The sequence below is a fragment of the Phallusia mammillata genome, chromosome 8 (assembly GCF_965637545.1).
Source record: "Phallusia mammillata chromosome 8, kaPhaMamm4.hap1.1, whole genome shotgun sequence".
NCBI lineage: Eukaryota > Metazoa > Chordata > Ascidiacea > Phlebobranchia > Ascidiidae > Phallusia > Phallusia mammillata.
This window is the reverse complement of record NC_137259.1, coordinates 10,597,683-10,622,808: the sequence shown is the minus strand read 5'-3', so window position 1 is coordinate 10,622,808 and position 25,126 is coordinate 10,597,683. Positions and strand designations below refer to the sequence as shown.

At 36.1% G+C, this 25,126-nt stretch overlaps 1 protein-coding gene and 1 non-coding gene across 2 annotated transcripts in view; one reads left to right on the top strand and one right to left on the bottom strand.

The window, feature by feature from the left end:
• LOC145203802 (dnaJ homolog subfamily C member 13-like) overlaps nt 1-25,126 on the bottom strand; it is a 49,176-nt gene that overhangs the window by 3,319 nt on the left and 20,731 nt on the right. Inside the window, exons 18-44 of the mRNA XM_080076111.1 lie at nt 24,924-25,016; nt 24,738-24,791; nt 24,481-24,641; nt 24,335-24,380; nt 20,987-21,094; nt 17,739-17,839; nt 17,431-17,590; nt 17,191-17,253; nt 16,910-17,119; nt 12,148-12,350; nt 12,000-12,084; nt 10,954-11,053; nt 10,778-10,878; nt 9,219-9,370; nt 7,785-8,102; nt 7,519-7,597; nt 7,320-7,455; nt 7,006-7,190; nt 6,708-6,899; nt 6,397-6,576; nt 5,962-6,120; nt 5,763-5,873; nt 5,549-5,665; nt 5,425-5,478; nt 4,519-4,672; nt 727-818; nt 27-201 (exon numbers count right to left, since the gene is read on the bottom strand). Of these exons, the coding sequence (XP_079932237.1) occupies nt 27-201; nt 727-818; nt 4,519-4,672; nt 5,425-5,478; nt 5,549-5,665; nt 5,763-5,873; nt 5,962-6,120; nt 6,397-6,576; nt 6,708-6,899; nt 7,006-7,190; nt 7,320-7,455; nt 7,519-7,597; nt 7,785-8,102; nt 9,219-9,370; nt 10,778-10,878; nt 10,954-11,053; nt 12,000-12,084; nt 12,148-12,350; nt 16,910-17,119; nt 17,191-17,253; nt 17,431-17,590; nt 17,739-17,839; nt 20,987-21,094; nt 24,335-24,380; nt 24,481-24,641; nt 24,738-24,791; nt 24,924-25,016 (3,589 nt within the window). The remainder of the gene's footprint in view (nt 1-26; nt 202-726; nt 819-4,518; nt 4,673-5,424; nt 5,479-5,548; nt 5,666-5,762; nt 5,874-5,961; nt 6,121-6,396; nt 6,577-6,707; nt 6,900-7,005; nt 7,191-7,319; nt 7,456-7,518; nt 7,598-7,784; nt 8,103-9,218; nt 9,371-10,777; nt 10,879-10,953; nt 11,054-11,999; nt 12,085-12,147; nt 12,351-16,909; nt 17,120-17,190; nt 17,254-17,430; nt 17,591-17,738; nt 17,840-20,986; nt 21,095-24,334; nt 24,381-24,480; nt 24,642-24,737; nt 24,792-24,923; nt 25,017-25,126) is intronic.
• Trnas-gga (transfer RNA serine (anticodon GGA)) lies at nt 5,173-5,246 on the top strand. The gene has a single exon. It is a non-coding gene; the product is annotated as a tRNA-Ser (tRNA).

The following is a 25,126-nucleotide window of genomic DNA, read 5'->3' as shown; positions in this document are numbered from 1 at the left end:
TTGGTGCATTACAATAGCATACTAGCCTTTCTCAAAAATCTGTTTGACAATTTTGGTATTTGAAGTCATTGCATAAAAAATGTGCAAGGTTGTCATTGATGCTTCTTGTGATGATTGTAATGCCAACAGCAGAGGAATCACAACTTGGGAATCAGCAATATTTTCAACACAAAGTTGGTTGCTTGTGACTTGTAACATAACCTGGAAAGTTTTTAATTCATTATAGTTGGACCCATATAGTGAGCATGTTTCAATATTTCCAGGATGTATGTTAAAAATTGGAAGTTTATAGTATTAAAATTTTGCAACAGAATGGAATTTTTTTTGATGTAAGATGCATTAAAGCATGGGTTGACAAAACTTTAGTTTCAGCCTAGCCCAATTTCAATGGTGTTTGTAAACATTTTGTATTTTAGGTACTTTATTAAGTTTGTTTAAAAGTGATCTTCTCAAAAACATGTAGACAATTTACTTTCATTACAGCTACTATTTCTGTAACTGGTGACTACTGGGGGTTTAGTGTCAAAAAATAAAAGTTTGTCACAAATCACGCTGACATTGTCATGGCAATATCAAGGTTGATCATGTTGCACCATACCCAACTTATTTTTTGTTCAAATAAACGTTTTGTGGAAAAAATGGTCCAAGAAGTTGCAGAAAAAAACAAGAGTAATTTTATTTCCGAAAGGCTTTAATATATTAGACTCAATGAAAATGGTTTCTTACATCCAGCACTTGTGAATGTATTTTTGGAGTATCTTCAAGTCTTAAGAAGGATGTTAACATTTTGAAATGTCCAATGCAAATGACTTCAATGCCTAAAAAGTACAACTTGTAAACAAAAAATTAAAAAGTCCACAATCTACACCTACAATCACACATTCTAGAAACTGCAAGTCCAATTTCATCCAATTAGGACTATTACAACACTGAACCACAATAGTTCAAACAACAGTCCTCCAAATTCTCAATTAGCCACTGTTTAAAATTTTGACCACCAGTCAGTGACTGTTATAACGTCATCAGGCTATTGTTGTATTCTTACTACAATATGCAAAAGTACAACTCAACTAAGTGGATCAAAACCACATTTAAAAACACATATAATCTTAGGGGCTAGGGCAGTGTTTCTCAACCAGGGCCCAGGGCCCCCAGGGGGGGGACAGGTGTAGATTTACCAAAAACACCCATTAAAAGCCATTTTTCTTAATGCGCATAATTAAGTGTGTGTTGCAAATAACTTTATTTCCTAATTTAATCGACTATTTCACACAATATTTGTCTATACTGAGGTTATTACGATTACAGATTCTTGTTCACTCTATTCGACCTGTTTAAAGCTGAAATTAGTACTAAATTCCAACATGAGTTTGCCATTTTAATTTTTTAAGGGGGCCACAGGTCTTACAGGATTACTTGAAGGGGGGCAAAAGTTACTTTTAGGGGGGCACGGTCCACGAAAGGTTGAGAACCACTGGACTAGGGGGTTAAACACAATGGTTCTATGGAGTTAAACTAGATACAAGTCTACATAATTACATCTAGCACAAGAAAAAGTTTCATCCCAATTCATTCAATATTTCATAGCAAAATGTGTGGATAAACTCTTAAGAAAACTAGAAGGGTGGCTTTCTGATATACTTCCATTTTATATATTCTATACAATATTTACCAATTTACTATACACATCATTTGATCTACACATATGATTGTTTTTGTAAACAAAAACTAATGGGTCCCCACACGTCTGTTTGTGCGGATTTACGGTAAACAAATGTTGCGGTGATTTTTAGATTCTTAAGGACAAATTTTTAAAAAGCATTAACCCAACAATAAAAAAAAAATTTCGTATTCTTTTTGCACTATTATTGTCATATAATTACAAACACATTAAAAAAGAACGAAACAAATATTTTAATTTAATCTCTTGCTTTGGCCTAGATATTGTGGTTCAAGGTCAGGTTTTAAACACAACTTTTTTCTAGAAAGCTGTAACAGTTGTGTTACAGACACTTTGAATTAAAAAGCAATTTGCTACAAGTGTACATTGACCTGTAGTAACCTCTCAGGGTGCACACACCAAAGGACTGTTTGACCTATTGACACCATTTTCAATAGTACGCCGTCCTTACTGTTCAACAACAAAGTTTAACCTAATTTATACATGCCTTGAGTATTGATTCCTAAATTGATTGCGAAAAAACGCTACGTTATGACGAAAGAAAGTTCTGAACTGTGTTAGTAATACCTACTAGTTGACCTTAAGTAACCCGTGGTCATGCGGCGGCCGACCTGACAACAAGCATTTAAAAAAACATTTATCTTGCAAAAATGTCAAGTTTATTTTTTCATCTTTATTTTGATTAACAAGTTTTGCTTGACATATACGAAACCGAAGCACGCTTATTAGGTTTAAATCATGTCATAGGTGTGAAAAGCCAAAACTGAAAATGTGAGTGATAACTTTATAAAATGAAATAGCATTGCTGTGCAAAACAGCTGATTTCTGATCACCAAAACGACGTCTCGTAAAACGTCTGTCCGACGTCAAGCTGAGCCCTCCTGCTATCGTAAACCATTGAGTTACTCTCTTGGGACTTCTGCCTACAGTGTCTTTCCTGACCAAACAAGCGTTAGACACATTTACGTTTCGGGGGCCTGTGGGTGAACCGTTGGATCAAACAGGGTTAAAACTAAAAGGGTGGCTTAGCACATATTGCCCTTGCATATACAGTACACTATAACCTATTTTAAAACATAAATATATTTCCTATGCTTATTTTGTATTGGGTCCCATATTAGCCATCTTTTTTTATAACTTTAGTCGTTTCTGCAGGCAAAAACTCATGGGTCCCCACACACGTAAAGTTGAAAATAATGCAATTCAAGAGATAACCATGAGAAAGTCGGGTGTTGTAAGGTAAAACACAGTGATCGGCACTGGGCTTAAATAATAATACTATGTAGAATACAAGCTATAAAATTAGATTCACCCCAGATATTGTTTGAAGTATGTCCTATTTAACGTTTTAAAAAACTGACCCATTTTAGGGGGCTAGTAGGGTAACTAATTGGGTTTGACACACAAACTAAAAAATATATAAAACCACAATGACTTAATCAATAGTACTGCAAAATTTCAGCCAAATCCGCCAATGTTTAAAATTTCGACGACTAGAGGTATTTTGAGCAACAACCGTTAATGTTTCTGACGTCATAGGGCTGTTAACAAGCCCCTAACTGCCATGGCGCAAAAACGACCACCAAGCAACCCACCAACGAGCAACATACAACTGGTTGCCCTTGTAACACTATTGCTCCAAAGAAATCTTTCGTTTGTAGTGACCAGTAACATACAAATACGTTTTATACTTTAGGGGCTTGTGGGGTAAATGTTAGGACTACAGGGTTGAACGCAACAATCAACACCTATAAATGGCATACTATACAAGAAATCTAAATTTCAGCCAATTCTGACACTGTTTAAAAACTCACCCATTTTAGGGGGCTAGCGGGGTAAATACTGGGGTTATCAACAAAACAAATTGGGATGCACATCTACATAACTATATCTACCATCTGTGTAAATTTCAGCTGAATCCATCAAACATTTGATGGTAAAACGAGTCGGACAAACTTCGGGGTAAAAACACCCATTTTAGGGGGCGAGCGGGGTAAATACTGGGGTTATCAACAAAAACAAAGTGGGATGCACATCTACATAACTACATCTACCATTTGTGTAAATTTCAGCTAAATCCATCAAACATTTGATGGAAAAACGAGTCGGACAAACTTCGGGGGAAAAATACCCATTTTAGGGGGATAGCGGGGTAAATACTGGGGTTATCAACAAAAACAAAGTGGGATGCACATCTACATAACTATATCTACCATCTGTGTAAATTTCAGCTGAATCCATCAAACATTTGATGGTAAAACGAGTCGGACAAACTTCGGGGGAAAAATACCCATTTTAGGGGGCGAGCGGGGTAAATACTGGGGTTATCAACAAAAACAAAGTGGGATGCACATCTACATAACTAAATCTACCATCTGTGTAAATTTCATCCAAATCCATCAAACATTTCACGGAAAAACGAGTCGGACAAACTTTGGGGAGAAAAAAAAATGAAATAAAAAAAAAGAAATAAAAAAAAAACAATTTGAGTAAAATCAATATGTGTCCCCTTTAGGAAAGGGGACCCATAATTAACATGGACCATCTTTAGACCAATATCTATAATGTGTGTAAATTTAAAAAAGTTTGAACCATTCTTTCTTGACCAAAACTTGGGAACAAAGCGGCGTTAGAAAGAAAAAAAATACGGACAAAAACAATATGTCCCTTTCAGGGAAGGGGACCCATAAAAAATAGTAAAAACACAATGTGTTTCAGGAAAGCATACCCATAAAATTAACATTCAGATCTTAAATTCCCAACTTTCAGGTAATAAAATTTTATGTATTTATTAAAGGACCTGTGAAGTAAATAACATTTGGAACAAACATTGTCACCTGGATTGTTTCGAATTATGTTTGACAAAGCAAGCAAGGAGTCATGACAATTTTGCAAAGTTTTCTCTTGCATACTTGAGGAGTTCTGTTCATCTGGTTTTGTGTCAATTCCATTTTTTTGATGCTTTAGGAGAGCAAGGCGACTGAACAATTTCTATAATACAAGGCATATTGTATCAAGCCTGAAGGGTACATTGCACTGTATTTGAGTTAAACTACACTACAATTGTCACACAAAAAAGTTACAATGGTAGACTAGAAAGTAGATAATATGAACAAATAAACTGGCAGGCTGTTGGATTAAAGAAACATGCAACCAAGCAATATTTCTCCACTGATCCTGTGTAGCTCAGTTGGTAGAGTGCGAGTCCCAGAAAGACTAGATTATTCTAGCCTGTGCCTTGCCATGTGGGAATGATTGGAAGACCAGCTGATTCGGTACATGCCTTTAATAGGGCTGGCGTACTATCATTTATCGATATGTATGCTGTGATCGCTGGTCTGCATCGACGCTTCAGGGCTGATCCCAGTATGAATATGTTTATCTTAGCTGATACGGTCAAACTGGTGACCCCCTACTACGAAGCTGACATGTGCAGCATACAAGGCAGGCAATGGTGCTTGTGATTCGACCTTCGGCGGTTTCTCCACTGAGCCTGTGTAGCTCAGTTGGTATAGCGCGAGTCCCGGAAAGACTCCTGTCGTGGGTTCAAATCCCACCACAGGCTAGATATTTCTAGCCTGTGTCTTGCCATGTGGGAATGCTTGGAAGACCAGCTGATTCGGTACACACCTTTAATAGGCCTGGCGTACTATGATTTAATCAAGCAATAGATAGAAAAAGGTAAAAGAAACCCGATTAAAAAAAATTGAAATTAATGTAAGGCACAAATTGAAGCAACATACCTCTGCCAGTGATCTTAAAAAAGTTATAAGCTTCATTCCAAACTCTTTGGGTTCCTGTTTAAAAAACAATTACGTAAACAACTTTCACTAAAGCAACATAAAAACTGCAGGCCTGAATGTGGACCTCGATTGCAAATAAAGGTTGTTCATTGTATATGTTCACAAAAATGTCTCCCACGACAAGTTCATCTCTGTGAGCAGCAAACACAAAATCAATTCCAACAAATGGATCAAAATCCTCCTATATTAAAATTAAATAAACAGTTAAAATTACAGTGCTCCATCTGGACTTGCTTTGCAAAAATGATAACACATGAGTGTTTATAAAATTATCTCACATTTTTTCCTTTTTGTTGTTGTTTTACAAGGAAATCTCGAATTTCAATCCTGGTTTCATTGTTCCATAGCAGGTATGGATTTCTTGCATTGCTGTTCAGCAACTTTAAGGTCTAATACACACAAGATAGTCAAAGTGAATGGGCTATGTCTTATAATTGTGTGCTAATGACTGTTAAGTTTGTTGAATCAACTTCTTACCTCAGAATATTTTCCAAGAAGCACTTGCTTTGCCAAATAAGGAGTAATGAGAGAGCAGAATGTTTTGTGAACTAATGGATTAACACTGTCTGGCTTCACATAACCAGCTAACGATGCCAACGAAGTAATGCTAAGTCGTGCCAATTTGTTAAGGAGCTCCTACAAAACATTTGATTGATTTGGAAAGCATTTTAATCAATGCAATAAAACTAAAAAGGTTTTAATAAGTCATTTACCACACAAGGGATGTTGCGATTTTTTTCACACATAGTGATACACAGTTTAAATTGTGAATTAAAAATTCAGTAATGTGGCATTCAATAAAACAAGCATTTTAAGTAGGAAAATTCACAACTTCATGTTTCAGACAAAAACAGTTAATTGCATTTTTTATCTTCTTTTATAATTGCACTTTTAAAAAATATGTGTACAGACCTGCTGGTTTGTGTCACCACTTTTTTGAATTCCACTTTCTTCCAAAGTGAAATCGTACTCAAACAAAAAATTTGTCAAACTCCAAACCACACCGGCCTTGTAAAGTTGGGTTTGTAAGGCCTCATCTACAGCAAAGGCACTCACACAATCAGTTGCAACACAACACAGTTGAGGAAGGTTCTGCAAAATGATTGATATCAAAAGGTTTTGAATTCAAATAAACTATTAGGCAACAGGTATGCAAATCATACTAATATCAATTTAAAACTCAAGTGGTGTTTGCTTGAGAATCAGTCTACTAAACCACTCACTTTATAATGGAGTATTTGAGAAATACCATCAATAATTGAGTGACTGTTCATGAACTTTTCTCGGCACTCCTCAAATTCAGCAGATACAGAAAATATTTTAATGGCATTTATACACACTCTTGAGGGCATTTCATCAATGCTTATAGTTGAAGACAAAAGAGCGACACATCTTGAAAAAGATTCTTGCAAAATCTAGAAACAACAGGATTAGATCGGGGACCACAGTTGAATATGTTTTAGTCCTTGTCAAAAACATTTCGGGAACAAAATAAAACACATAAGCTTAACAATAATTTACCTCAATCCCACTTTCACGCCTAAGTTCCTGAGCATTTAAGGCAGAACAATTAACAACATGAAAGGCAAGTTCTGTTGCTTCTGCCAGGACTGGTTCTGTTTTGCTAAACAACTGGGCATCTGCTGTTTCCATCTGGATTGTTTTAATCAGAGCAGGAAAGCCAGCATATTTGTATGGTGCTAACTCTATTGTTAAAAGGTAAAAAACATAAATACAGTAAAAGTAAACACACACACACACATACACACACATACACACACATGCCTAGTAATCATAAATCACAAAAATGAAGAGATATGATTTTAAAAACCAACCTTCTTTGTAGCGCTTAAACAAAATACTCTGGGTCTTTAGCACTAGAAGAATGTTACAAGGATCTGGTCCATCAAGATTTTTTTGTTTTTTGGAACAAAGAAATTCATATGCTTTATTTACAGTTTCAAATATGTCCTGCACAAGATTAAGTATTTTAAGAATTAGTTATCTAAATGTCTGAAAAAATCTTGTGCTTACCCTTCCTTCTGGATTCTTGTCAGGATGATATTTCTGTGCCATGCGGAAGTAGGCCTTACGAATCTGCCCTTCATTAAACCTAAATATCAGTTAATGACTTTTCAAACAATGACTGTTTTATTCGATTACTGACAAATATCTGCACACACATTGGCAGTTATAACCAAAACCATAAAATCCAATTCTCAAATCTTTGCTTGTGTGTCATTTGAATAGATGGTTAGTTTTTTTATCACACAAAGTATACAACTTCTTGATAAACTTACGGTGCCTTATCAGGAGATAAGTGTAGAACAGAACATGCATCCTCATATGACATGTTTGAAGGTTTTTTTTCAACTTCAGCTTTCCACAATTGCAAAACATCTTTTAACAGCTCAATCGGATTCATGATAGGCCATTCAGGAAACTTGCTTTCATCACATAAGTGCCGCAGATAAAAAATGTTGCAAAATAGTTCTTCTTCAAGTTGGGGATAACTGATTTTTGGTATTGGAACATATTGGTACACAGCTCTCACATTGCCATACATACGAGGAGTGAAGTCAGCAATATGGACTGCAATTTTTTCAATCATGTATCGCCTAAAAAGACAATGCCTTTTTATCAAATACTGTGGAAAACTAGAAGCGTGGCTCAGCACATTTTGCCATGCACATACACTATGACCTATTTTGAAACATTAATACATTTCCCATACTAATTTTATATTGGCTTCAATATTAATCATTGACTTTTATAATCTTAGTTTGTTTTTGCAGGCAGAAACTCAAGGGTCTTGCAAAATTGTTAACAATGCATTTCAAGAGATAACCATGAGAAAGTTAGGTGTTGGTAGGTCAAAGACCGTGATCAGTACTGTGCCCAAAAATCATGCTCAAAACAGCAAGTTTTATAAATTTCCTGAAAATTCATTTAATTCGGACAATGTTTTCACTCAATATAGGGGGCTTTCAGAAAAAATCGGAAAAAAATTCACTCAATATAGGGGGCTGATGGGGTAAAGATTAGAGCTAAAGGGTGAAACACAACAATCAACATCTATAAATAGCATGTTCTACAAGCTATCCACATTTTGTTTAATTGTTAAAAAAGACTTGCTGATTTTATGGGGTGGGGTCTACATGCAAACAATAAAACATCAAACCACAATCACCAAATCAACAGTCCAGCAATATTTTACGCCAAGCGGCCATTGTTTAAACATTTGACCATCAGAGATGTTTTGAACAACAATCATAGATTTTTATGACGTCTTAGGGCTGTTAACTGCTAAACGACTGGCGTAAACATTTTATGTATGCAAGTAAATCACATGCAACACATGTTCAGTTGCTTTTTTATCACTATAACAGCCACAGAAACTTTTCGTTTGTGGTGCATCGCATTATAAAATCATATCTACACTTTGGGGGCTAGATGGGTAAATACTGGGGCTCATGAGTCAAACAAAACAAATGGCACATCTACATTGCCGTATCTACTGTGAAAGTTTCATCCAAATCCACCAAATATTTCATGGCATTGGAGCTAGACATAGATCAGGGAAGAAAAGAAAAAAAAATGTGTAAAATTAAAATGTGTTCCTTCAGGAAAAGGGACCCATAATTATAATTTTCTATATATCAACACAACAAGAAGTATAGTGTTAGAGAAAAAAATAATGTTTTACTCTAATGATATTTTTCAGGATGTGTTACCTCATTTCTCCATTCCAAATTGCTTCAGGTGTATCAAACTCACCCAAAAATATTTCAGAAAACCTTTCTGGACCATGATTTTCTAAATAGTGAATCATGGCTTCTGGGAATAATGCACCAAGAATACTCGCTGACAACATGTGTGATTTGTTCTAGAGGAAATTTAGTTTTTAGCAACACTTACCAAGCAGCGAATTTTAGCAAACAGTCCTGTATTGAACACAAGCTTTTGTGCATTGCCATTAATTAAAAGTGTAATAGGTATATTAGTAAAAACTAGAGGGGTGGCTTAGCACATATTGCCCTTCAATATACATTATAACCTATTTTAAAACATAAATATATTTCCTATTCTTATTGTGTATTGGGTCCCATATTAGTCACCATCTTTTATAACCTTAGTCGTTTCTGCAGGCAAAAACTCATGGGTCCCACGCTTGCAAAGTTGAAAATAATGCAATTCAAGAGATAACCATAAAAATCTGGTGTTGTAAGGTAAAACACAGTAATCAGCACTGGGCTTAAATAATAATACTATGTAGAATACAAACTATAAAATTAGATTCACCCAAGATATTGTTTGAAGTATGACCTATTTAACGTTTTAAAAAACTGACCCATTTTCGGGGGCTAGTAGGGTAACTAATTGGGTTCGACACACAAACTAAAAAATATATAAAACCACAATGACTCAATCAATAGTACTGCAAAATTTCAGCCCAATCCGCCAATGTTTAAAATTTCGACCACTAGAGGTGTTTTGAGCAACAACTGTTAATGTTTCTGACATCGTAGGGTTGTTAACAAGCCCCTAGCTGCCATGGCGCAAAAACGACCACCAAGCAACCCACCAACAAGCAACATACAACTGGTTGCCCTTGTAACACTATTGCGCCAAAGAAATCTTTCGTTCGTGGTGCCCAGTAACATACAAATACGTTTTACACTTTAGGGGCTTGTGGGGTAAATGTTAGGACTACAGGGTTGAACACAACAATCGACACCTATAAATGGCATACTATACAAGAAATCCAAATTTCAGACAATTCTGACACTGTTTAAAAACTCACCCATTTTAGGGGGCTAGCGGGGTAAATACTGGGGTTATCAACAAAAACAAAGTGGGATGCACATCTACATGAATATATCTACCATCTGTGTAAATTTCAGCCAAATCCATCAAACATTTGATGGAAAAACGAGTCGGACAAACTTTGGGTAAAAACACCCATTTAAAGGGACGAGCTAGGTAAATACTGGGGTTATCAACAAAAACAAAGTGGGATGCACATCTACATAACTATATCTACCATCTGTGTAAATTTCAGCCAAATCCATCAAACATTTGATGGAAAAACGAGTCGGACAAACTTTTGGGAAAAAATACCCATTTTAGGGGGCTAGCGGGGTAAATACTGGGGTTATCAACAAAAACAGAGTCGGACAAACTTTGGGAGGAAAAAAAAGTAGAAAAAAACAAGAAAAAAAACAATTTGAGGAAAATCAATATGTGTCCCCTTCAGGGAAGGGGACCCATAATATATTAACACAAACCCTACCTCTTCTGATCTAAAGGCTTGTTTCATATGCAAATATTTTAGAAACTTTGCAATTGGCAAAATGTTTGATCCAGTGTACATCAAAACAAAGAAAAATACACCTGAAAAACTCTTATTAATGCAAATTTTGCAACAAAATCAATGACATGCCACGACCGAGTCTAAGCATTGCAAACCTGTTAGATATATCTTGGTAAACACAGGATTGTTGTCCATAGAATGCAAAAGAAGGACAGAAGTTTTTTCAACAAGAACAGGATCAAATGTGAGTAAAATCTAAATAAACACCAGGTTGTTGACATCAACTTGTTGCTATTCTACACACTACAAAATATACAATTAAAATTAAAGTTTATGTTGCAATATTGATCAAAGTCACCCCATACAAAGTTTAAGGTTTAAACCAGTGTTCTTCAATGGGGGCAATTTCGTTCACCAAGGAGGGGAGGAAGTTGTGACAATTTTTTGAGTTGGGGGGGAGGCAATTTTACAATTAGTGATAAAAAAAATTAGAATAAATATATGCAAGATTGTTTGCCGTGATTTAGGCTATGTGAGTGGTGATGAGCCATACCTTTCAAATGCAATGGTAAGCTTTCCCTCAAACTTATTTAGCTTTTACATTTTCTATAAGCCTGCTGGTGCTTCTCAAACTGCGATATATTAATATCATTAATTTGGTAAATCTAGTGTAAGTTGATCAAGAACGTATAGAATTCTCCTCTATCAAGTAATGTCTCATTGTTTTCAAACAAATTAACAAAATAAGGCGATTATTTGTGCATCATCAAAACATTATCTTGTCTGTGATGTAACAAACGTTTCTCAGACGCATTAGGACTTCCTGAAAGGGACCCCAAGTGTTGTAGTAGTCTTAAATGGGGTTTTACCCATTAACTAAAGCTTTCGTGTTGCTGCATGAGTTAAATTGCTGAAATTTGCTGAAGAGCAAAGATCTTCTACACAAAATAACAATCTCATAGGGGGCGATTTTGATTCAATGCCCTAGAAAGGGGGAGATTTTTATACAAAGGTTGAAGACCGCTGGTTTGAACCAATGTTTCTTAACACTTATACAATCAATTCCGTCTTACCATAAATTTTTGTTAATCATTCACAGACAAAATAAATATAAGTAATGCAAACATACTAAGTTAAAAATTAGACCCATGGATAAAGTTTTATATTTACTGACATTTTGAAGAAAATCACTCAATAGTACCTGTATGCAGTGAGGAAGACAAACAGCTTCACTAAGAATTCGCTTCACCTTGGGCATTGGGCGAACAACAGCATCAAAAGAATCACTGTGGATAGAAACAGATCATATATGTAGCATGTTTAAGGTTAAATCCCTCTAGAATACTCACCGACTAGGATAGTTTTGGCACAGTAGTATAAGTATGTTTAAAATTGTAGTAGCCATCTCAGTTTCATTGAGTATTGCTGAACCAGAAGCCATCAAGGACCATTTCAACTGTGTCACTGAGTGAAGTGGACGCCAACCATCCATTCCCTGTGCCCAACATCTGCTTTTTGCATTTAAAATGCCGTCTTGCCAAAAATCCTTCATCTGAGAAAAGTAAAATTTTCATAGATGGCATTCCTAACATTGCCATTTAACACAACAAAATAAAGGTGTACGAAACAAATATATAGTCATCTATTACTGTCAGTTTAGGATACTGTAAATTTTTGAACAGTATTTATCATTTTTAGTGGATCATATTATGGAGGCTTATTGCAGGTTAAAACTAGAATAGTGGTTTTCCTATATACTGCCAGTTTATATATACTACAACATCCCCACACATGTGCATGTGATTTGGTAACAGTAAAAATAGGGCACAATCATTGTTAAACTGGAATGGTGTTGCGCTTTGTTTTCACGAGGTGGAAAATGGAAGAGTCCAACTATTTAAATTTTAACAAAGTTTCAACATTTTTTTTCCTTACTAGCCCTTTGTTTGTTGAATTATGATTTTTAATCTGTACATAGCGTTCCCTGGCACCGTTAAGTTTCTACATACCAACAATACGATTGCTTAGCTGGGCTTTTTATGTCCAAAACCTGTTCTGAAACAGTTTTATTAACGCTTTCAGGTTGAGAAGTCACGTTACACAGGTGTAACAAATCGTGCTGCGTTGTCGCACTGCGTTTCGAAACACACAATATAACCATTTACAGCGCAATATAACCAACATCGTAACATCTAAATTCCAACCAGTGAGAAAATGGTCAAGTGGCGACTGCGTTTCTGCGTGAAGCACAGGCATTTTTTCCATGTGCCACTATCGTCAATTACTCCCATTGCGTCAGCTGTGCACTGAGTGAGCATAAATTTGACAAAAGACAGCATGTAAAAACATATTTGAGGCTGTAAGAGTAATTACAGAGCCGATTGCACTAAAATTTTCAACAGCCAACAGTTAGCACCCTATCCACAACTGTTTAAAATTTCAGCAGGTTAAGTCTTGTATTTCTCATTAACATGTGAACAAACAAACAAATATTTGGGGGTAAAGGGGTGAAAATTGATATATACAACTTCAAGTTACAAATACAAAAAATGAAACTCCAGAATCATCTGATTTAGCAAGTATAGCTTTTTTTAAAAAAATCCGTTTTGGGGGGCTGTGGGTAAACCAAGGGATCAAACAGGGTCAAAATTCATATGGACCATCTTTAGACCAATATCTATAATGTGTGTAAATTTGAAAAAGTTTAAACCTTTCTTTTTTGACCAAAACATGGGAACAAATACGCATTACAAATTTCACGTTTTGGGGTGCTGTGGGTGAACCGATGGAACAAACGGAGTCAAAATTCACATGGACCATCTTTAGACCAATATCTATAATGTGTGTAAATTTGAAAAAGTTTGAACCATTCTTTCTTGACCAAAACATGGGAACAAATCCGCGTTAGACGGAAAAAAAAAAAAAAAAATAGACAAAAAGAAAAAAAATAGACAAAAACAATATCCCCGATATTTGCTCTTTATATTTATTATTTCTAAATCTATTGCTGTAGTTAGAACAGATAAATATTTATCAACAAAATTCAATAGACATTTTGCAATGTAAGGTGGGTCTCCACATAAACGTATATTTAGTGTGGCCCTCCTCAACACACTAATTCAGAGAAGAAAAAAACTTATTTTTCCACTAGTTTTTTGTAAATCTCATAAGTTGCTCTACTATACGAAACAAGTATGATATAAACCAGCGTTTTCCAACTGGTGGGGCCATACAGCTGTTTACAAGCACTTCCAAATGTGACATAATATTTCCCTTTTGGTAAATTTTTTTTGGTGTATGCCAAGTTGTGGCATCGCACAGACTAGGTGAGGCATTTACCCTGATACTCTGAACAAACCAGAGTGCCATTGGATGGCTACACTATCGTCACAAGCTGCACTGATGAGACCTTATAGCAGTGATTTTCAACCGGTGTTCCGTGAAAGATCATCAGGTGTTCCGTGAGAAACTTACTGGTTTGAATATAGGATTCTAATGTTTTAGACTTCTATGGTTTTTCATGTCGAACACCGGTCGAAAATCACTGGTTTAACACAGTTGGCGGAAATGGCTTTTATTTTATGAAAGTGTTTATCCACCAACAACAGTTTGAGTGCTGTAGTATATAGTGATTGGCTTCATTTATTGTTGTGTAATAATAAGACTCGTTCTCTAATTATAACATAGCTAAATTGCGGCTAAACTACCGATGGTTAGTGCAATTTAGCTGGGTAAGCTTTAAGAATAAACCCTGTCTCAGCCTAAACGAGTTTCAACCAGTTTTTTGACGCTCAGCAAAATTGTTTGTGCGGAAAACGATGAATCAAGAAACAGCCAGTGCGAGGCGTGTATTGTATTTAAGTACAATACTAGTTTTACTTTCGTTTTTATATAACCTTTCTCAACTTCAATAGCTTTATATGAGCGTTTTCATCCGTTTTCGTGATTACGTGATTTGCGATTTAGCGGTTCCCGCGATTTAGCGTTTTAGTGTCAGAGCCTGGTTGTTTTACTGCATCAAAAATTCGTTTGGTGTTCCGCAAAATTATTTTAATGCATAAAGTGTTCCATGGCTCAAAAAACGTTGAAAAACACTGCCTTATAGGTTAAAACAGTGTGCACTGTCTGCAGCTCAACAATTATTTTGTTGTGAAAGCCAGTGTTGCAGCGAAACTCTGTATGTTTTAGAAAATAAATGTATTGATTGTTTGGAATAATTTCACATTCATTGTGTAAAAAATTGTATGGCCCTCGCTTGATGTCCAAAACTGGTTACATGGCCCCACTGACGAAAAATGTGGCACACCCCTGTACTAAAGGATAACAGTATTAACAGGGAACAATTATTTGTGTATTGGAAAAGACAAATTGGTGAAAAACTAGAAAGGTGGCTTTCTGATATACTTCCATTTTATATATTCTATACGATATTTACCAATTTACTATACACATCATTTGATCTACATATATGATTGTTTTGCAAGCAAAAACAGATTGGTCCCCACACGCGCGCTTGTGCGGATTTAACGTCCTGGTTATTTTTAGATTCTTAAGAAAAAACTTAACCAACTTTAGCAATAACCCAGCTTTAAAAGTTTTGTCCGTATTCTTTTTGCATTATTATTGTCGTATAGTTACAAAAAAACAGTACATAAGAACGGGAAAGATACTTTTAATTTAATCCCATGCTTTGACCTTGATATTGTCGTTCAAGGTCAGTTTTTAACACAATTTTTCACAACTGAAAATGTGCTTGATACTTAATAAAACGACATAGCATAGCTGCGCAAAAACAGCTGATTTCTAATCACCGACACGACTGTCTCGTAAAACGCCTGTCCGGACGTCAAGCTGAGCAATCCCGCTGCATTCACCCGCCTTAATCGTAAACAAGTGAATTACTCCCTTGAGAGTTGAGACTTCTATCTGACTGACAGTGTACACATATTATGGGCTGTAAAAGTAACTATTTGGCCGATTAAGGCAAAATTTTAAGTACCGGTACTGAACGAATAACCTACTGCAAACAATTGTTTAACATTTCAGCACATTACGGCTTGTATTTTTGGCCTAAAACTTATTATTTGGGGGTAAAATGGGTAAAATGGGTGAATCCAATAAAAAGTTACAAAATTCTTTAGAATACCTTACATTGCACCAACCAACAAAGCATGAAACTCTCAGATTATGTACTTTAGTCAGTACAGCCGTTTTAATTTTTTTGGGGGGGGGGCTGTGGGTGAACCACTGGGTCGTTTGGGGTCAAACTTCAGGAGGATCAAATTTGGAACAATAACTAACATCTGTGCAAATTTGAATAAATTTAAAGCACTCTTTCTTGACCAAACGCATTTAACAAACCAGCGTTAGACAGAAATGAATATTTGGGGGTTTAAGGGGTGAAAATGGGTGAATCAAAAAAAAGCTACAAAATTCTTTGAAATATCTTATATTGTACCAAACAACACAGCATATCACTCAGAGATGCTGTACTTTAGTCAGTACAGCCGTTTTAAAAAAAATACGTTTTGGGGGCCTGCGGGTGAACCGCTGGGTCATTTGGGGTCAAACTTCAGGAGGATCAAATTTGGATTAATAACTAACATATGTGTAAATTTTATTAAATTTGGAGCACTCTTTCTTGACCAAATGCGTTTAACAAACCAGCGTTAGACAGAAAAAAGAAAAAAAAATACGGACAAAAACAATGTGTATAATATAGAACATTTTTTTTAATTCGACATTTTGTCCATGCCATTTAAACATCATAAGTTTGGAAAACAGAAATTACAATAAAAATGGATTTTATTCAGTTTTATTGAGTAGCGTTTTCTTGTCTATTTGCACACAAATGTAGTAGATTAGGTCAGGGTGGAGTCAAGGGCTTAAACCAGTGGTTCTTAACCAGGGGCCACAAGCTGTATTCTGAAGGGCCACCGGTGAAGGCTAACTAGAAACTTTTTTGGGGGAAATTATTGCCTATCCCAGCAGATCCTGAGCTTTTGTGCTTTAGTGAGTTTTCATGTACATTTTTTGATGAGCAGGGGGCCATTATCTTTAAAAATTTAAGAATCACTGGATTTACTCAAAAGCCTTCTTCTGCATGCTTACCTCTTGAAAGCTGTATGGACCAAGTCTTTCTTTTTCCTTGTTACCAAAATACCATTCCTTTTCCCCTTCTCTAGACAACATTTCAGCTGATGCCTCAATAACATTTCTTTGTGTGGGGACATGAGCACGAGTTGTATGTAAATGGGCCAAGCTCAACAGTTCAACAAATGCTTTGATTCCATTTGCATCAATAATGTCTTTCATGTTACGCTGTAAAATGTAAAACAAAAAATATATAAATTATCCGTTAAAAATCCTAAAAAAAGTTCTAATTTACACACCTTGTGCTTGATAATTTTCTCAAAGAAGAGGATCAACCGATCTCGTTCAGTTCTATCAAGGCACTGAAAGTAAATAACTATTTGACCAAATATGCAATTTCACCCCAAAACTCTTATATTGGATGCATTACATCACCCTCTATCAAATGTCATCAATTTTGTTTTTACAGTTTTTTTCTTTGGTGATTATATTGAACAATCACAACGAACAAAAACACAGTGGTTTGTTAAGTCACTTACTCGCTCCAACATTCCAACCACATATTTGGTGTCATTGAAAGGTCCGATGTCCTCCCAGTATCGTCCATACACAATTGCCATTGCTTGAAGGCACATGCATTTCATGCTGGTTTTTGGCGAAAGTAAAAAACGGTGATATAAATCATTGAAAAGTTCATACCTAGAAAACAATGCATAATTTTTATTGTCCTATGCAATGAATAAAAGTGAAGACTTCAAAACCTTTAAACCACAACACAAACAACAACTGAAAACAATATGAAATTAGTTTGTTAAGATTAAACATAATTTTCCAGCTTAAATCTTACGGTCGCCTGATAGCGAGACTTGGTTCAAACTCTTCCTCCAACAATAATCTCAGATAATAATCCCCGATTTTAATTTCATCAGAAAGACAGTCATAGGGTACCTAAACAATTTATAATTTCTTGGATAAACTTTGTTAACCTTAGATTTATAACTTAGATCAGTGGTTCCCAACCGGGGTGCCGCGGCACCCTGGGGTGCCAATTGCAATGCTCAAGGTGCCGCGAGATGCATTACCGCGGCCCATTCTTTATTTTAACTTTAACCCGTGCGGAATTCATTTATTTTTAGCCGGGTTTCAGTAATAAATGTTTAGCACTCATTTATTTCATTAAACCAGGGTTCCCAACCTTTTTACGATCCCGTACCACCTGGACGCTCTGCACTGCCACGCGTACCACCCAGTGGCGTATCCAAGGGGGGGGGGTTTGGGGGTCCGGACCCCCCTTTTCAAAAAGTCGTGCGTAAATTAAATAGGCCAAAGACGTTCCGTTTACCACTGCGTGATAACAGGGAGTCGTTATCTCAAAGACGCGAGCCTTCAATGTATTCGCTTGTTATCTAATCGCCAATTGTGACGTAACAAGGGTTTAATAAGGAGGTTTATGCGCTAACAATCGGAAAGTTACGTTCCGGCTAGGACGCTGGTAGCAGTTTCTTGCTAAGTGGTATCTGCACCAAGTGCAACATATCAAACTGTTTTTGCATTTGAACAATGTAAAAGTGTTAAAAACGTGTAATGTTGTGTTGCTTTGATCCGCCAAACACGTAATAGTTTGTCAAAAACATTAGATCGTTGTAAATCGAGTTATGTTATTAGGGTAATTTGTTACTTGCCAGGCACAATTTATGCCTTCTGCAGTTACCACCTTTGGTGCATTCGTGACATTGCGCAACTTAACAGTAGGATTACCGCTTCAGCAAGAGATTTAGTTCTTTAGAAATTGGACCCTGTTTTTTTAAGCACTGATTTTGATTACCTGACAGTCACGCTTATTTTGCAGCTGCAGTTTGGCTGAGTAAGCTAGATAGCAGCGGCGAAATCAGAAAACTACAAAGCTTTCGCTAAAATTACCTGTTCTTCCTGTCAATTAGATGGGTAGAGAAACCGCCAATTTTGGAAAAAGTGCTTTGCCGCATAACGCGTCGTTTTGAACGACGTATGACGTCATTTGGGATTTCCCCCAAAAAAATTGTTGGACCCCCCCCTTTAAAAATTTCTGGATACGCCCCTGGTACCACCATAGAGCATTAATGTGCTCTACAGTGCTCTATGGCAGTGCTCCGCAACCTTTTTTCACGCACGTCACACCATACAAGCTTTAAATGTTCGGCGGCACACCCGAACCCAAAAAATGCGATTTGAATATTTGAAAGCCTAAAAAAGCATTAAGTCAGGGGTCTTAAGCTTCTTTGAGGGCCAAAAACATTTTTTACGTTAGTAAAGCGCCGTAATATTTAAACTTTTTTGTAAAAGTAACATGAACAAAAATATTATGTGCTTAAAATGTTGTGCGTTTTTGCCATTTCATGTACACATTTGTAATGCAATCAACAAAAAACGAATATACAGTGTAGCAAACTAAAAAAAGCAAGTACAATAAACTACTATGTGTGAAAACAATGGCATACAATGACGAAACAATTAAAAACTATGACTCAACAACTGGAATGAATTGCTGATTTTCAACAGGAGGGACTCTTTCCACCATACGATTAAAACGTTGCATTTATTTTCAACCAATACTTATAAAGAATGATTGTTTCTTAAAATCGGTGGCCTGACAGGGTATTCCACCTGAGCTAAACACCTAAAATTTAAAAGTTAGTTCGCGGGCCGCACAAAAACCCTCTTAGAGCCACACCGGGCCGCGTGTTTTGAGACCCCTGCATTAAGCCAGTATAAAGTATATTATGACGTAATAAAACATGAATGCGTAGTGAGTAGTGTAGCTTTAGTTTGGTGGTGTTGTGAACTGTATCATTTGCTATGAATAAAATAAAAACAAATTTAACACAAAAAGTTATACGTTTTGCGGCGGCACACCCCGCATCGTCTTGCGGCACACCGGTTGCGGAGCACTGCTCTATGGTACCACTTCTTGCAGAACAACTAATTTGTTTGAATCATATTTCATTCAACGCTATCTTAAGCACCAAAACAGTAGATATATCTATCAAGAGCAATCATTAGACATAATTAACGCCCACTGTGCCGCAGCGTTGTTCGGCTTTTCATAGCAAGTAGCAACTATGCTTTTTGTTGAGAATTGACATGACCTGTATTTTGAAGATCGTAATGATACGAAACAACAGGAATAGTTACGTAACAATGACAATAGGCCTGGGGACTGTTTTTTTGTAAACAAAACCAGACAAACAAAATATAAAGTTGCAAATTGAGGTTTTTGTGAACAAAACAGAAGCTACTCGCGTACCACCTGAAAACCCTTCCGGTTGGGAACCCCTGCATTAAACCCTTGACGGCGTTTTGCTTGGTTCAACATGATAACATTGTTGGCAACTTTTATATGGGAAAACGATACATAGCTAATCGATCGATAAACGATACATAGCTAAATAGACCTACATAGGTAATCAAGATAAGGCTAAGTTATGAACCCTTTAACTGCGGCGGGCCCATAAATGGACTGGAAGACATGGTCTATTGTAAATCGCGATAGAATACAAACTGGTACGAATTGTGTTTGCCAAATAAGGTGTGTTTGAAAGCATATGTACAAATGGCTTCTATGTGTGACGGGATTTTTCGTATTAACGAACATAAAAAATAAAAAAGGGAGAACGGCAACTTATAGTCGAGTAAGAAATGCGGGTGTCTTTATCGAATGCTCCCCCAGATAGGCTATTAAGGGACTTTGTGCAAGAAGCCAAGCCCAAATTTCACACTGACTTTTAAACTCATTCTGTGTTTTCTCATACAGTTATTTGAAATACAGAAACCTCATAAAATTGATCCCATTTTGCCAGGGTGTCGCAAGCTATTTATCTCTTTGATAGGGTGCCGCAAGGTCAAAAAGGTTGGGAACCACTGACTTAGATTCAAGTTGTAAGATTTTGAGGCAAAGCTATAGCTGTAAAATTACAACTTAAAAAATGTATGAAAATTTTGATTGAAAACAACTTTTACAGTTCACTAAACTAATTAATTAAAAAAGAAAAAATCAAAACATATCAAAATGTCATCTTCATCAAAGAGCACTCTTTATGTTTGACAAACCCCTCTCACCTCAAATTCACTATGATTCCACGACATATTCATATGTTGAGCAAGTTCCACATCCATATGGAAACCACGAATTTCACTTTCAAGAGAACTTCGAAGTTCCTCTCTGGTCTAAAATTTTATGGGAAAATTAATGTTTGTTTTATTACTTTGCAACTAAAGCTGCAATTTCTGTGATAGTAAGGTGGGCAGAAAGTATGTTCATGCACAGACCAACGTGGAGGAAATATCATGAACTCCAGGACGTGTGGACTGAGCTGTGAGAACAGTAAATATAGAAGGGTCGGGGTGATCATATTGGATGGTGTTGATAACCATAAACTTATCAAGATCATATTTATAAGGGGCATAGTTGCAAACATCTTTCCTTGAAAATTGGAGACAATTGTAAATTCAACGAGTACTTTTTCAAAACAAGCCACTGGAGTTAGGAAGTCACCAGCAAGATACTGTTATAAAGTTACACTGTTATGAGTAATAATACTATGTAGAGTACAAACTATATAAATTGGATTCAACCCATACATTAAAAATCAACACCGTTGAATAGCAAATTCAACAAGCTGTCCAATTTTCATTCAATTTGACCATTGTTAAAAAAGTCACCCATTTTAGGGACCAGTTGGTTAAATTGTGGTGCTACAGGGCAAAACACAACAACCGAGAACTTAAAATAATATGTTCAAAAAACTTTGCAAATTTCATTTAATTCCGACGCCTTTAAAAAATTAACTTATTTTAGGGGGTTGGAGGGGTAAATGTTGGAGCTATAGGGTAAAACACATCAATCAACCTTTATAAATGACAAATCCTACAAGCTACCAAAATTTCATTCAATTTAAACATATTTTAGGGAGCTAATGGGGTAAAAACTAGGGTTATCATAACAAACTAAGCAGCATGCACATCTACCTAACTATATCTACCATCTGTGTAAGTTTCATCCAAATCCATCAAACATTTGATGGCAAAGCGAGTCGGGCAAACTTTGGGAGGAAGAAAACAAAAAAATAAAAAATAACACAAAAAAACAAACAAATTGAGTAAAATCAATCTGTGCCCCTTTCAAGGAAAGGGACCCATAGTGAAACTGTATTGAGCATGTATGCATGTGAAAGATTTAGGCTTTATAACACATTTAGCCAATTTGTAAAAAAGTGTAATAAGAGTTGGCCGAGACATTAGCAAGTTATTTGTTCTTCTCAGTAAGCAGTTGTTTTACAAATGGAACAATCTGTTAATGTAAGTTCCTGGCTATAAGGTACTGAACTACTTAAAACAAATGTATACACAACAATCATTTAGTTCAGTGTTTCTCAACCTGGGGGTCGCGACCCCCAAAGGGGTCGCCAAGCACCTTTGAGGGGGTCGGGAAGACGCAACCCAATTCGGAATGATTTTATCCGTATCAAAGAAACTTTCCCTGTGACTTCTGTTTAGCATAGTAACTCACACGACCGTTTGATTTAGAACGGGCGCAACAAATTTTTTTGCGATTGTATACTTGTATAATTGCCGTTTTTGGCTTTGCTTAACATAAAAAAACACAAAATAGTGAAATGGTTAGTGAAATGAGCCACAAACACAATTTTAAGGGTTTTCTGAAGTACAGCAAAACGTCGAACCATTGCAGTTACGTTAGATTGAAAATGTGTGATGAACACAATCAACACATTCTGATAGTTAAACTTCTTGTGTGCGCGTGTAAAGGGGTCGCGTGGTGTTAGAAAATCTCTAAAGGGGGTCGCATAGTAAAAAAGGTTGAGAACCACTGATTTAGTTGATAACATTCCTTAGGATAGTTGTCATAAATTAGGCATTTGCCTTCATTTCAAGAATAACTTCAGTTTTGGGGGAATAATAACTTTTCTTAATTAAATATTTAACATGTGCAAATTTGACAAAATCTTGCACTCTTCCTGATCAAAAGGGGACAGTCAAAAAACAAAACAAAAACTAGAAGGGTGGCTTAGCACATATTGCCCTTGCATATACACTATAACCTATTTTAAAACAATGTTATATTTACTTTGCTTGTTTTATATTGGGTCCCATACCATCTACTGTCTTTTATAACCTTAGTTGTTTCCGCAAGCAGAAACTCATGGGTAACCACACATGCAAAGTTGTAGATAATGCATTTCAAGAGATAACCATGTGAATGTTTAGTGTTGTAAGGTAAAACACAGTGATCGGCACTGGGCTTACATAATAATACTATGTAGAGTACAAACTATATAAATTTAGATTCACCCCAGGTATTGTTTGAAGTATGTCCTATTTAACGTTCCTTTTCAAAGAAACGAAGGAGTAAGTAGTGGCATAATGGGGTAAAACAAAAAAATAAAAAGCAAATTCTACAAGCTGTCCGGTTTTCATTCAATTCGAACATTGTGAAAATGGTCACCTATTTTAGGAATTAGTTGGTTAAGTTGTGGTGCTACAGGGCAAAACATAACATTTGAGGACTTAGTATGTTTAATAAACTTTGCAAAATTTCATATAATTAGGACGTTTTTCAAAAGTTCATTTATTTTAGGGGGCTAGTTGAGTAAATGTTGGGGCTACAAGGTAAAACACATCAATTGAAACCTACAAATAGCATAGTCCACATACTACCCAAATTTTATCCAATCCTGACACTGTTTAAAAAACTGACCCATTTTAGGGGGCTAGTAGGTTAACTAATGGGGTCCGACACACAAACTAAAAAAATAGGAAACCTCAATGACTCAATCAATAGTACTGCAAAATTTCAGCCAAATCCGCCAATGTTTAAAATTTCGACCACTAGAGGTGTTTTGAGCAACAACTGTTAATGTTTCTGACGTCATAGGGCAACAACCCCCTAACTGCCATGGCACAAAAACGTTCACCAAGCAATCCACAAAGTCACAAACGAGTAACATACATCTGGTTGCCCTTCTAAGACTATTGAGCAACATAAATCTTTCGTTTGTGGTGTCCAGTAACATACAAATATGTTTTACACTTTGGGGGCTTGTTGGGTAAATGTTAGAGCTACAGGGTTGAACACAACAATCGACAACTATAAATGGCATACTCTACAAGCTATCCAAATTTCAGCCAATTCTGACACTGTTTACAAACTCACCCATTTTAGGGGGCTAGCAGGGTAAATACTAGGGTTATTTGGACAAACAAAGTGGGATGCACATCTACATAACTTTATCTACCATCTGTGTAAATTTCATCCAAATCCATCAAACATTTGATAGAAAAACAAGTCGGACAAACAAGGGAAGGGGACCCATAACTAGTAACACATATTTGCTTTAGGAATTGCTACCTGTAATTGGAATATTATTGTAAATGAAACAAAACATTTACCTTGTGGTTCCATATCAAGTTGGATTTTGCATGGTCTTTGCTAAAGCTAACAAAACAAAACAATAACTCAGATGTTTACAATATGTGCTTGAATTGGCTTCATTAACATGTTCAAGAATCTGATAAAAAAACTGTGTAAGAATCACCTGTGATAAAACAAAGGCCAGTTTGCTTCAATTTTAATCCTTTGCCTGCGCTTTCTTAAAACTATTGGTTTTTGTTGGTTTTCTTCCTGTGCTTTTACGCCCATCGTGTCTCTCCAATGTGTCAACAAAATTTGAGCTTTCTTCGTTACAATTCGTTCCACCTAAATAAAATAAACGAAATGAGCTACAAAGATCGTCGACAACAAAGAAACACACTAAAGTGTTTTACAGATGTATATTGTTCATAAAAAACACACCTGTTTGAGTTGTTTGTCCAGTTGTTTTAATCTAGAATTTGATTGGCTCTGATTCTAAAAGTAAAAAGGTACGATGCAATGTTTATGACGACACAAATAGAAAATGTTTACTACATAACTACATAAGTATCCAAAAATCAACCAATAAAGAAGAAAAGGAACATATAATTTGAAACTTAGGCTCACAATGGCAGACTTGAGGTTGTCTCGAACATGAAGCAAATCTCCTTCATCAGGAACATCATCTTCTGAATCTAGGAAGGTTAGCAATCCAGCTGGCTACAAAATTGTATTACTGTTGTTAAAATAAAGTCACCTTTATCAGCATTCATTACCATCCTTGGCTATTATTACTATGCCACAAAACGAAATGTTTTACAACAAAAAAA